Genomic DNA, 12540 nt, shown 5'->3' on the forward strand with positions numbered 1-12540 from the left:
AAAAAATAAGTTTCTCTGGGGAAATTAAGGACTGTGGGCCTTAGAGCTTCAAGAATGGAGGGAAACTTTAGCTTGTATTTGTTTTTGTATTTAAACTGCCTACCTGACTGCTGAGCTGGGACACTGGTCTCTTCTGGCCTTCAGACTCGGACTGAAGTCTCGGCTCTTCTTGGGTCTCTGTCCTGCAGGCTTTTGTTGTTCAGCTTTACTGAGGTATAATTAACAAAACTGTAAGACATTTCAAGTGTATGTGATGATTTGACATAAATGTACACTGTGAAAGGATTCCCCCATCTACTTAAATTAACACATACATCACCCATCACCTTTTGTTTTGGAGAACGTTTAAGTTCTACTCTTAGCAAATTTCAGCTATATGATAGCGTTATCAACTATAGTCACCATGTTATACATCAGATCCACAGACCTTATTTATCTTATAGCTGAAAGTCTGTATCCTTTTTTGTATTTCCCCCACCCTCCAGGCCCTGGTAACCACTTTTACTGTTTCTATGACTTCAACTTATTATTTTTTGATTCCACGTATAAGTGATACCATGCAGTATTTATCTTTCTAAACCTTTGACTTACTGAGTGCTGCCTGGCACTTCCATTCTTTCCGTTGCTAAGGGAACATATGCATTTTGTTAGGGAAGTTGGCCCGACTGCAAGATTATACATAAGCACTTTAATATCTTAGGTTTCTAGGAACAGAGCTGCTTTCTTTGAAAGCTGCTTTCTTCCCTTGGATATCTTAGGGTCCGGAGTCTTTTTATAAAATAAGAATACTGCTCTCAATTATTTATTGCTAGCTGCAGATATTATTAAAATAGTGTTTGATTCTGTGTGGTCATCCTTAATGTTGGAATTTCAATAGGTCAGGGGAATTCCTTCCAGCTTACAGTGGCCATATTTAAATCTCATTGAAATTCAGACAACATCCAGATTTATAGTTCCCAAAATTTCTCCTCTGAGCCCTAATCTGCCTATGGTATCTTCTCCTATATATCTCACAGGCATCTCAAACTGTGTGTTCAAAATAGAATGTATATTCCCACTCCCTTCCCAGCACCTTCCATCCAAGCCTGTTCTCTCTCATTCTTCCCTTGTACCCATTCGTTCAAACCAGACACCTGGGGTCACCCTATTCTCTCACCCCACATGTTTAATCCAACAGCAAGTTTTGCCATTTTTGAACTGGTAATGGCTAGAAGAGGCTGTAGAGACTGCTCTCATGGCTTTCATTTTAAAGGGAGGTGACTGACCTATAGTCTTAGTAAAGGACTGAGCAATGACTAGAATGCAGGTCATAACTTCAGTATTCTTTACACTTACACCATGCAGTGTGCTTATTTGTGGAAGCATATTACAAATCCTTTGGAAAATAGCCAATATGGCAAGCTCTAATAGCAAATACAGGAGTAAAGAGCTCTCATTAGATAAGGGATTCCCAACTTTTTCTATGTGAAAAAGTCCTCCAGGTAATTGATACTCCCAATGCCATGCTATCTGCTTTAAAGCAAGAAACTTGGTTTTGAGTTCCATTCTGGAAATACCCAAGAAGGGAACAGTCTACTTTGTGCCACCGAGTACTTTGTTTCACTGTTTATTATAAAAAGGAGAAGTAGTGATGGAAGATAAGGATGGGCTGCAGGAAAAAGGTTTGCATCACAAGACCTTGCCTCCCTACCATATTCGACCGGACTAGAGATTACTGACCACACTAGATGTCCAGAACCAGCTGGATCATGCTTTGTCTGTATCACAGCTCACATGCTAAGAAAACCAATAGACTCTGCAGTTCAAGGGCTAGAAGTCAGGGACAAATTTATCACAATGGTAGGCTTCCCTGGTGGCGCAGCGGTTAAGAATCCGCCTGCCAATGCAGGGGACATGGGTTCAAGCCCTGGTCCAAGAAGATCCCACATGCCGTGGAACAACGAAGCCCGTGCGCCACAACTACTGAGCCTGCGCTCTACAGCCCATGAGCCACAACTACTGAAGCCTGCACGCCTAGAGCCCGTGCTCCACAACAAGAGAAGCCACCGCAATGAGAAGCCCGCGCACCGCAACAAAGGGTAGCCCCTGCTCATCGCAACTAGAGAAAGCCCGCACGCAGCAACGAAGATCCAACACAGCCAAAAATAAATAAATAAAATAAATAAATTTATTTAAAAAAAAAATTATCACAATGGCAAGTCTAAGCCTTGTGTAAACCATTATGGGGCAGCCAAAACTCAGAATGGGAAGTCAGACTGCACAGAGGAATGTCAGTTCCTAACCCTGAAGTACTCTGTTTTAGTCAGCATGAGACCCAGCTATATTTTGTTTTCTGCCTATGGCTGTTTCTGAAACGCTTAGACTTTCAATATAGTACTTCTTTCACTAATATTTTCAATGGGGGAAAATAACTTTCCTAGGCCCCATTATTTTCTGAAGGACAGATTAAATTTTCTCTGCAAAAATCTTTTTATTTTTATAGTGTGTAAATCTGAAAATAATCTAAATAGCCACTATGACAAGGACATTAGGATTCATACATCACACACAAAAACATGGCAGGTTTTGCTCAATGAATAATAATAGTCTTGACAGTTAAAAAGGCTTTTCATTTCATTTTTATCATCAGTGCTTCAATATAGAACATTTTGTAATGATTAGTGGCATGTAGATACCAATAGATTTTTTTTCAAACATCAAATGCCAATATTTTTTGGTAAATATCGATTTTCACCGAACAAAATAACCAAACGTAACACAATTTTAGGAGATGGTTAATACCATCAGCATAATTCACCCAAATTATAAAAATGACAACACTTAAAATCATGCACGTTATTTCACCATTTCATAAAACTTTTTAAACATCTACAAACTTTCCCAATGTAAAAAGACTTCTCAAAAATGTCATAATAACATTAAGCTACAAAATTCACTATGGAAATGTAGGGAGTTATTCTTCAAATTTTTGCTCTAAGTTTTTTTTTAATCTGTTAAAAAATATAGTGAGGAGTGTGTTGAGAGAGATGGAGAAAAAGGAGCTTCCAGTTGATGGATTCAATAAATCTGAAAATACTTCAGTAATATAGAGGAAAAACTTCAAGATCAAGAATATATTATAAATAAAATCTTTTAACAAGATGAACAGATGAGCAGCTCTTGCATCAACTGTACCCACAGGTGAGAGGTCTTCTTGAAGAATGCTTGTTTATAGAATCTTCTGTAAGATAGAGTTGGCTACATCCAATGATTCATCTTTTACTAGAACAATATCGTAAGAGTCCATGTACTTTTCTAAAAGCTCATCCACCTAATCAACAACCAAAAAAATCACAAAAATTAAATTAATATGCAGGGGGGAGAAGTAAATAATCTCAGTATAAATCTCACTGCTATGTTAAATCTTTTGGGTAAAATGTTGTAAATTAATTTGCTTTCATAAAACCTTTGAAATGAAGAAATACTTTCAAAATTTTAAAACTCATTGACATAGGAAGTTTCCTACATGGTGGCTTTTCATCTGAAATGATTTCTCTCTAGCCCAGTGGTTCTCAACTGGGGAGATAGTGCCCAAGGAACATTTGGCAATGTCTAGAGACATTTTTGATTCTCAACTAGGGAATGATATGGGCTTCTGGTGGGGAGAGGCCAGAGACGCCTCATTTAGAATGTACACTCTCCCTCCCCTATAGCATGCATATGTACATACCAACTCCTTTAATCATCACCAAAGTAAAGGGATAAAGAGAAATCAAAATGTCTCTAAAATAACTGGGGCTTCCCTGGTGGTGCAGTGGTTAAGAATCCACCTGCCAACGCAGGGGACACGGTTTTGGGCCCTGGTCTGGGAGGATCCCACATGCCGCAGAGCAACTAGGTCCATGCGCCATAACTACTGAGCCTGCAAGCCACAACTACTAAGCCCACGTGCCACGGCTGCTGAAGTCTGCGCGCCTGGAGCCTGTGCTCCACAACAAGAGAAGCCACCGCAATGAGAGGCCCGTGCAGTGCAACAGGGAGTGGCCCCCGCTCGCCGAACTAGAGGGCCCGTGCGCAGCAACGAGGGCCCAGCGCAGCCAAAAATAAATAAATTAAATAAATAAATTTAAAAAAGAAAAAGTCTCTAAAATAACTACTTTCTCAGGCACCTTTGGTAACGATTGTCTATAAAGTTTTATCCTAATTTTTTTCCTAAAGAAAATTAAATCACATCTATATACTTACTCTATCATTTAGATATCCAATTTTCAGAATGTGTTCAACATTGGCTACTCCATCTGCCATTTTTAAGTCCCCTTGGGAGTCTCCCAGCAGAATTATGTTGCTATTGTTTTTTAGTTGATTGAAATATTCCGTATTCTTCAAGGATCCATCATGTTTGTTAAACACATGAATTAGTTCTCCTTTAAATCCTCTGAGCAGCCCCTGTTAAAAATATAAATCCTCTGAAACAATAGGTTCTGCAAGTTCTACTTGTTGCATTTTTACATTCATGATAGGTAAGAAGGGCTCTGAGAAGTTAATGACTTCCTAGAGACCACTTTAAATGCATTGAAAACCATTGAAAACCACTGAAAGCACAATGCTTTGAAAACCCAATTTTTACTTTTCATTTGTTTCCCAACCAAAAGGTCTCATTTCATGTATGTCATAATATATTGTCTTTCTTAGAACTCATTCAAATAATGTCAGTTCTAATTCACTTTTTTTCCCCATCTATGGATATTAAGTGTTCAGAATTGCTGCATTAAATTACTTTAAAAGAAGTTTTACTGATTTTATTATTAGTCTGCAGCTTCAGAAACAAAAGGGTATATTATTATTATTATTTTTGGTATATTATTTTTAAAACATGGATATAGATATAACCCTGGGAGAGATGATGATTTCCAGAGCAGGCCTATCAACTTGGCCTAGTTTAATGAATATACATTAAATAATAAATTAAAATGCATTTACACGATTAAAATATTTTCTGATACTAAAATTAATCACGAAGAATGATTTGCTATTCTTACATTGTCATCAAAATCCATGAAGTTGGACACTACTTTGACATTTGGATAATAAACACCAGCTTGACGGATAACCTCCTCTAGTACATCACCGATACCAGCTGAGAATATGAACACAGGAATACTGTACTGTTGCAGCTTATCAAAGAAATTCTCATATCCTTCCCTGTAAGATGGAGGTAAGAAGTGAGTGTTAAAGAGCAAGGTATATCTCCTTTTCACCTAGAAGTTATAAAAGCTAAATATTTCTACTTGATTCTATGGCTCATTTATATTCTCATTTCAAAATACTGCCCAAGAGGGCTGTTACTGTTGTCTATGACACTACTGCAAGTTTTTCAAACTGGTTAGCTTTTTATCCTCGTTTCAATAAATTCTAACAGTACAAATTAGATGATTTTAGACTTGCACTGAATATGGATATAAACCTACAGTTCAGAATGTATATCATTTTACAGCAAATAATTGAAGCACACCTTGAAAAACCCACAAAAGGTGAGCTGGAAGACCTCCTGCTTGTCATCTTGCTCATCTACTCCTTATTGTAAGAAAAGCAGAGTGGTGTATTCTCTTTACATCTGGCATCTCTCTTACCTAAGATGTGGCAGCCATAGGTAATGTCTTGATCTTAAAATCAAAACTCATTTTACTCTTAATGCACTATAGGTTAAGCTGCCTACAAAGGAATGAAATACTTACTAGCTGTCCTCACACTCTTTCTGACAATTTAATGCTTTGCTCCTTAGAAGCAGATTACCTTAAAATGTAGCATCATCAAAAAAAAAAAGAGAAAAAAAGAAATATCATCATATTCACCCAATGAATTGAAAAATTTAAGAGGTGGTAAACAGTACTGAAAATAAGCTTAAAAATGTTTACAGGGCTTCCCTGGTGGCACAGTGGTTGAGAGTCCGCCTGCCGATGCAGGGGACGCGGGTTCGTGCCCCGGTACAGGAAGATCCCACATGCCGCGGAGCGGCTGGGCCCGTGAGCCATGGCCGCTGAGCCTGCGCGTCTGGAGCCTGTGCTCCGCAACGGGAGAGGCCACAGCAGGGAGAGGCCCGCGTACCACAGAAAAGAAAGTTTATATAATTCATATATTACAGATATTTTTATTACCTGCTAAAACATATTCGCCTTTCCTAGAGATAGTAGTTTTCAAGGGGAGTTTGAGAATTCAGAAGGCAGATCATGTAACAGAAACAGACTTATGAGCTTAAAATCCTTTTCAAGTTGATTTATAAACATTCCTTTCATATTTCATGTCTTTCAAAAGTATTTTGCTAAAATATTTCAAAATGGTCTTGGTTTCATAAATTTTTAAGTTAGTCTTGAAATTATCTAATATGTCATTCTACATTCCTTATCTTACCACTGTTTTATGATAGGTGGCATATTTTGGATATGTTTTTATATGTGATATTTTATAGATTATTTTAATAAAAAAACACACTTGAATACATATATAACAACAGTTCAAGTCCATAGACAATTAACAACAACAAAAAAAACATCCGAGAAACTTACTTGAGCATAATGTCAGATTCTTCCACAATTTCTTTAAGTTTGGCTTTTGGTAAAGCCTGTTCAACAAGCAAACCATGTGATTTAGTATACCTGGAAAGTATAAAGAGAATATCAATTATCAAAGAAAAAGAGAATATCAATTAAAGCAAATTAAGATTATTATCCTTATTAAAAAGCATTCTTCAGTATGAGAAAATGAGCATTTCATTTATCGTAATTTTGAATTTAAATTTTAGAGATTTAAATTCATCACTAATGAATGTTATACCCCACGTGTCTCGAAATGTGATATGCATGTTCTTACTGTATTTCCCAGTTCTCAAAGTCTGGTTTAATTTAAATGTGTTAATAAGATAATGAAAGGATACAAGGTGTAACTCTGTCCTCAGTCTATAGATAAAACTGAATTGAAGCTAGGGAGGCAAAATCATTTCTCTGATTGCAGTGAGAATTAGAGCTAAGCCATTTTTCCCACCTGTTTGTGGTCTGAATTTTCATGAAGAGCCGAAGTACTGAAGATGTTGCCTAGTGAGCCGGAGAAAATTCTTGCTATGGAAATTTTTATATATAGGTGCTTTGTAATTACATAAAACCACCTATAATTATAGCATCTCAGTATAATAGGCCTTTAGAACCTCTCTAGCTGATATCTAAAAATCCACCTATAATCCTAAGTGACCCTCCTCTCTGAGTCAGCTCCCATCATGTTAGTGAGCTCATTCTCCCAGGGAAGTTTATACCATTGCTAGAAAATTCTAATTGCTGGACAGTCCTTTCTTTCATCATGTTGAAATCAGTTGGCTTAAGCCTTCCAAGTCTAGTTCTGTTTCGAGAGGCATGTAAAGTCTAACCTCTTTTCAGTGTTTCATACCATAAACACTAATTAAGTGTGCAACGTATTCAGGTTAGGTAATGGGATAATGAAAACCAGTAACATCATTCCTAGTCTCTTGAGACTAAAACCACAAGTTGTTGCTTCTCAAATCAAAGCATCCTCTCTATTCCTTGAAATCTTCCTCAAATGGGATGGCTCCAATTCCTGTGATTATCTTAGTGGACTCCTTTGACACAGACTGAGTTTGTCAACATTTCTCTTAATAGCATTCTCCCAGGACTCAACACAATGCTTCCACTGTGGTCTGCTTGGAATGCTGCATTTTGATTAATGCGACCAACATCAGAGGCTCATTTCTCAGTAACTATGTCACCTGCTGGCTCCAACTAAGTTCAGAGTCAACTTAAATCCTAATTCTTTTTCTTTATACATTCAGCCACATCTGTCCATATACTTAAAAAATTTTTCTTCTTTTTAATTTAAGGCTTGAGTGCAGGATTTAAATTTATTCCCACTGATCTTCATAGTAACAAAACAAATTCTAGACTGTTGCAGTGATTAGAGAATTTGAGTTCATTTTGTCATATTTAATCACTGCTCTAACTCACTGGATAATCTATGAATCTATTTATATACAGTACAGGGGAAAACCATTAGTTGTAACTGTAATGTTATTTTATATTTTTAAACCTCCCATCACCCAATACACACTTACCACTCTACTATATAAGGGTACTTCTCTTCTACAGTAAGAACAGGATCAATTTCAATAGCATAATACTTTTCCTTTAGTTGCAGTAACTAGAAATAAGTGAGTAACAATCATTAAGACTACAAAGTTGTCATTAAGCTGCTTAGTTTTACAGAAAGCAAAACAATGTAAGCAAGTGTTTTCCACAAACTGCTTTATATGGTAAAGATTAGATCATGCCTAACTAATGCATAGATCCACTGAAGACATCTTTGTTGGTCTTAGTTTACATATAACTAAATATACCTGCAAAAAGTTACCTTGCTTTTTCGGGGGCTTCCCTGGTGGCGCAGTGGTTAAGAATCCGCCTGCCAATGCAGGGGACACAGGTTCGAGCCCTGGTCTGGGAAGATCCCCCATATCGCGGAGCAACTAAGTCCGTGCGCCACAACTACTGAGCCTGCACTCTAGAGCCCGTAAGCCACAACTACTGAGCCCGTGTGCCACAGATACTTAAGTCCATGTGCCTAGAGCCTGGGCTCTGCAACAAGAGAAGCCACCTCAATGAGAAGCCCGCGCACCGCAACAAAGAGTAGCCCCCACTCGCCGCAACTAGAGAAAACCTGCGTGCAGCAGCTAAGACCCAACATAGACAAAAATAAATAAATAAAATAAATAATAATTTTAAAAAAAGTTACCTTGCTTTTTTAAAGTACTTTCAGGTCAGTAATTCGGTGAAACCAGTAATCAAATTATCACTACCAAAAAACTCTTGTTCTCCTATGAAAGTATTCAATTTGATTCATATTTGGAGTCTTATTTGTTAAAATAGACACAGATAGACACTTACTCAAGGAAGTAGAGAACTGAGCCAGTTTCCTGATCAATTTAAGGGGACAAAATACATAAAACGACAGTACTTTTTTTTGGCTGCAAGGCTTGTGGGATCTTAGTTCCCCAACCAGAGATCGAACCTGTGCCCCCTGCATTGGAAGCTCGGAATTCCAACCTCTGGATGGCCAGGGAATTCCCATCACAGTATTTTTGTTTTAATTCTCCAGTTAATGTAAGGACACCAGAATATTTTGGTAATCTATTAAAAGTTTCTCATGTAAGTTTTATTGTTATTGTTAAAAAGTTACTGTTAATTTTTTCATTAAAATAAGTTGGGAGCACATAGTCCATACAATAAACCTAAGATCTGTGAGTGTTTACTATGTGCCAGATATGGCTATAAACACTTTGCAACCATTCTTGTTTGTATGAATGAACCTGAAAAAACTCTCAGCAAAAAGGGTAATGAAGTTTTTGAGTAACTCTGGATTATAGTTAGTGTTTACCTTTTCTCGACATTCATCTGTAATTAGCTTACAGTTGTCAATGACATCTAAAGAAAGAAAGCAAACTAGGCATTAAAAAAAATACTCTGAACTATATTCAATATCCTGGGAAAAACCATAATGGAAAATAATATAAAAAAGAATGTATATATATGTATAACTGAGTCACTTTGGTGTACAACAGAAATTAACTAAACATTGTAAACCAACTATACTTCAATTAAAAAATAAATTTAAAAAAAGAAAAGAAATACTCTGATGCTACTAGTTCTATAAATAACTTATTACTTTTAACTTAACTGCCAAGTCAAGTAGCATGGTCATTACAACTTTTGGTGTTAGTGCTGTAATTCACATGGCATTCCTAGAGAATCTAATCGTTTTAAAATCTAAACCTTGGATCTAAAGCTTTTTTCCTACATTTGGGATTACTTGATTAGAAATTCTCCAGAGAGGAATTACTGGGCCAAAGGGTACAATTTTTAGTAGTTTTTAAAAATAAATTATCAATGATTTGTCAAATTACACATGTTCCAACAGTTAGTGAGAGGGCTTATATCAGGTTAAAGAGTATTATTTTAAAAACTCACTGCCAAGTTTGGAAACCAAAAAAGGTATATTATCCTAACAACAGATTTTAACTGGATATTTATTTAGTAACTCACTCTTTTACTTAGTTTATCAATGACACAAAAATTTAGTAACACTCCTAGAAAACACAAAGCATTTGATAAATCTGTTTCTTTAGGCTAATTCAAAGTTTAAATTCATTTAAATATTTCCTGAGTAGACCACCTTTGGGAGAAAAATTTCAGAAGTCTTCATTCCTCTTGCAACCAAAACCATACAGGAAAACAGCCATTTACGTAACATGGGGAAATCAAATCCTAAAAATATAATAATAAAATAATAAGGCTCCCTCACTTTCAATGTTCATAAAGAAGAAAAAAACCCAAGCAATCTCATAGATAATACAGGTAGAAAAGGAATTTAAAATAATGATTAATTTCATAAATTTGTTTATGAATGCCACACTTACTATGACATGATGGGCATCTTTTCCCTCTGTAGGAAAATCGACTCAGTGTCATATCAAAGTCTGTTATTATCTGTAAGAAAAGGGAAAAAGGCATTATGAAATTACAGCCACCAAGGCCAGACACTTAATGCACATTTCCTAGAGGCATAAGACTGTGTTCCGTCCCTGCCTTCCACTGTAGGTTATTCGGTCTACACTGAGATTTCTAATGCAGTTCATATATCAAGTCCTGAGAATTTCCATAACTACAAGGTGAACCTTAAGTGCCCCAGCACTGTCGCCAAATAAAATCTGACTAATCGGTATAGGAATTTGCACTCACAGGTAATATGGTTACTATTCCTGACAGCAATAAAACATTGCACAATTTCAACCTACTTGGTCAATGTACAAAAATGCAGTGGAAGCAAACTATATGAAGATTTTCGTTATTGAAACTGTTACATTCTTGAGTTAACTTGTCTATTTAGGTAAACTCTACCAATGAATGAATGATACGTAGCAACAGTTTACCAACTCTTGAAACTTAGGAGACTGGGCTAAATATTTTTTCAGAAATGTTTAAAAAAAAGAGTAAGTTTTTACTGAATATCCAGACTGTTGATTTAATTTACACATAAAACATTCCTTTAAAAAAAAAGGAAAGAATTAAAAAAAAAGTTATATATCTCCTAATAAAGTTACATTTTACTTTGAACTACTATGATTTATTTTATTTAAAAAATTTTTTTGGCTGCAGTGGGTCTTCGTTGCTGCACGCAGCCTTTCTCTAGTTGCGGCACACGGGCTACTCTTCATTGCGGTGCGCGGCCTCCTCATTGCGGTGACTTCTCTTGTTGTGTAGCATGGGTTCTAGGGCGTGCAGACTTGAGTAGTTGCGGTGCGCGGGCTCAGTAGTTGTGGCGCACGGGCTTAGCTGCTCTGCAGCATGTGGGATCTTCCCGGACCAGAGCTCAAACCTGTGTCCCCTGCATTGGCAGGCAGATTCTTAACCACAGTGCCACCAGGAAAGTCCTGAACTACTGTGATTAATTAAATTAAAAGAACAACTTGAAACTGTACACATTTTAAAGAATATTATATTATTAATATTAATATTTTACTTAAGATGGTTTAATACTTATGCATATCACTAGTTAGCTTAGCACTTAATATTAAAGAAAAGCTAAATTTATCTCAAGGCTACTAATTTTGTTTGTTTCCAGTGGGTCATTCTGAGTATTTTAGACCAATTCTAGATATATCTCTTAGATTTTACATTCCAAAAGGATGGGCGAAGCTTGCTATCGAAACTTTCTTTACTTAGATTGTAGCAACACATAGGATGAATGAGTCTGCTTGAACATGAAAAATAAAGGTTTAATACTTAAGGCTTCTTGATAATTATTCACCTGAAGTTTGGCAGCTCCTCCTTTGATAAGACCACAGATAATTTCTTCTACTCTTGTAGGATTCTTGATGCGAACTGAATTTTTCTGGAATTCTGGCATCTAAAAATCAAAGAAATTAATTAACTATTTTTAATTCCTTTTTCCCCAGGTTCCTTTGATACTAAGCAGAATAATATAAAAAGCTTATATTCTTTAAAGATGTAAAAATGTTGGGGCATTATTTTTAAAAAAGCAAACCACCATATCAAGTTGCCATTTATACAAAAAATTTTAAAGCACATCAGTAGTTTCCATCTAGAAGATTAAGGCAAAACTACATTTGTAATACATTATCAGAAAATGCAATTTTTCTAATTATAAAAGTCATGCATGTTTACCACAGAAAAAAAACAAAGTATAAAGAAATAAAAATTGCCTGTAATTCTACTGCCCAAGGATAAACAAGTAAACATTTAAATCAATTTTCCATTATTTTCATTTTTATGACTGCAATCATGCATGTATATGCACATAATTTATCTCATTCTCATTACACACTTTTGCACCTGGCTTTTTTTTTTTTTAAGTAAATACCTTAGTTCTAACAGTACTTTTTTAAAAAAAAATATTTTATTTATTTTTGGCTGTGTTGGGTCTTCATTGCTGTGCGCGGGCTTTCTCTAGTTGAGGTGAGCAGGGGCCACTCATCAATGCGGTGCACGG

At 36.2% G+C, this 12540-nt stretch overlaps 1 protein-coding gene across 3 annotated transcripts in view; it reads right to left on the reverse strand.

The window, feature by feature from the left end:
* Positions 1-2599: 2599 nt before the first annotated feature.
* NT5C3A (5'-nucleotidase, cytosolic IIIA) overlaps positions 2600-12540 on the reverse strand; it is a 40639-nt gene continuing 30698 nt past the window's right edge. For all 3 annotated transcript variants that reach the window (XM_082846819.1, XM_082846821.1, XM_082846820.1), the window contains 8 exons: positions 11839-11937; positions 10448-10517; positions 9409-9455; positions 8093-8178; positions 6543-6632; positions 5019-5181; positions 4225-4425; positions 2600-3310 (listed from right to left, as the gene is read on the reverse strand). In XM_082846819.1, the coding sequence (XP_082702945.1) occupies positions 3209-3310; positions 4225-4425; positions 5019-5181; positions 6543-6632; positions 8093-8178; positions 9409-9455; positions 10448-10517; positions 11839-11937 (858 nt within the window). In that variant the 3' untranslated portion in view covers positions 2600-3208. The remainder of the gene's footprint in view (positions 3311-4224; positions 4426-5018; positions 5182-6542; positions 6633-8092; positions 8179-9408; positions 9456-10447; positions 10518-11838; positions 11938-12540) is intronic.

The sequence above is a fragment of the Leucopleurus acutus genome, assembly GCF_964270905.1.
Source record: "Leucopleurus acutus genome assembly, chromosome: 9".
NCBI classification, from domain to species: Eukaryota; Metazoa; Chordata; class Mammalia; order Artiodactyla; family Delphinidae; genus Leucopleurus; species Leucopleurus acutus.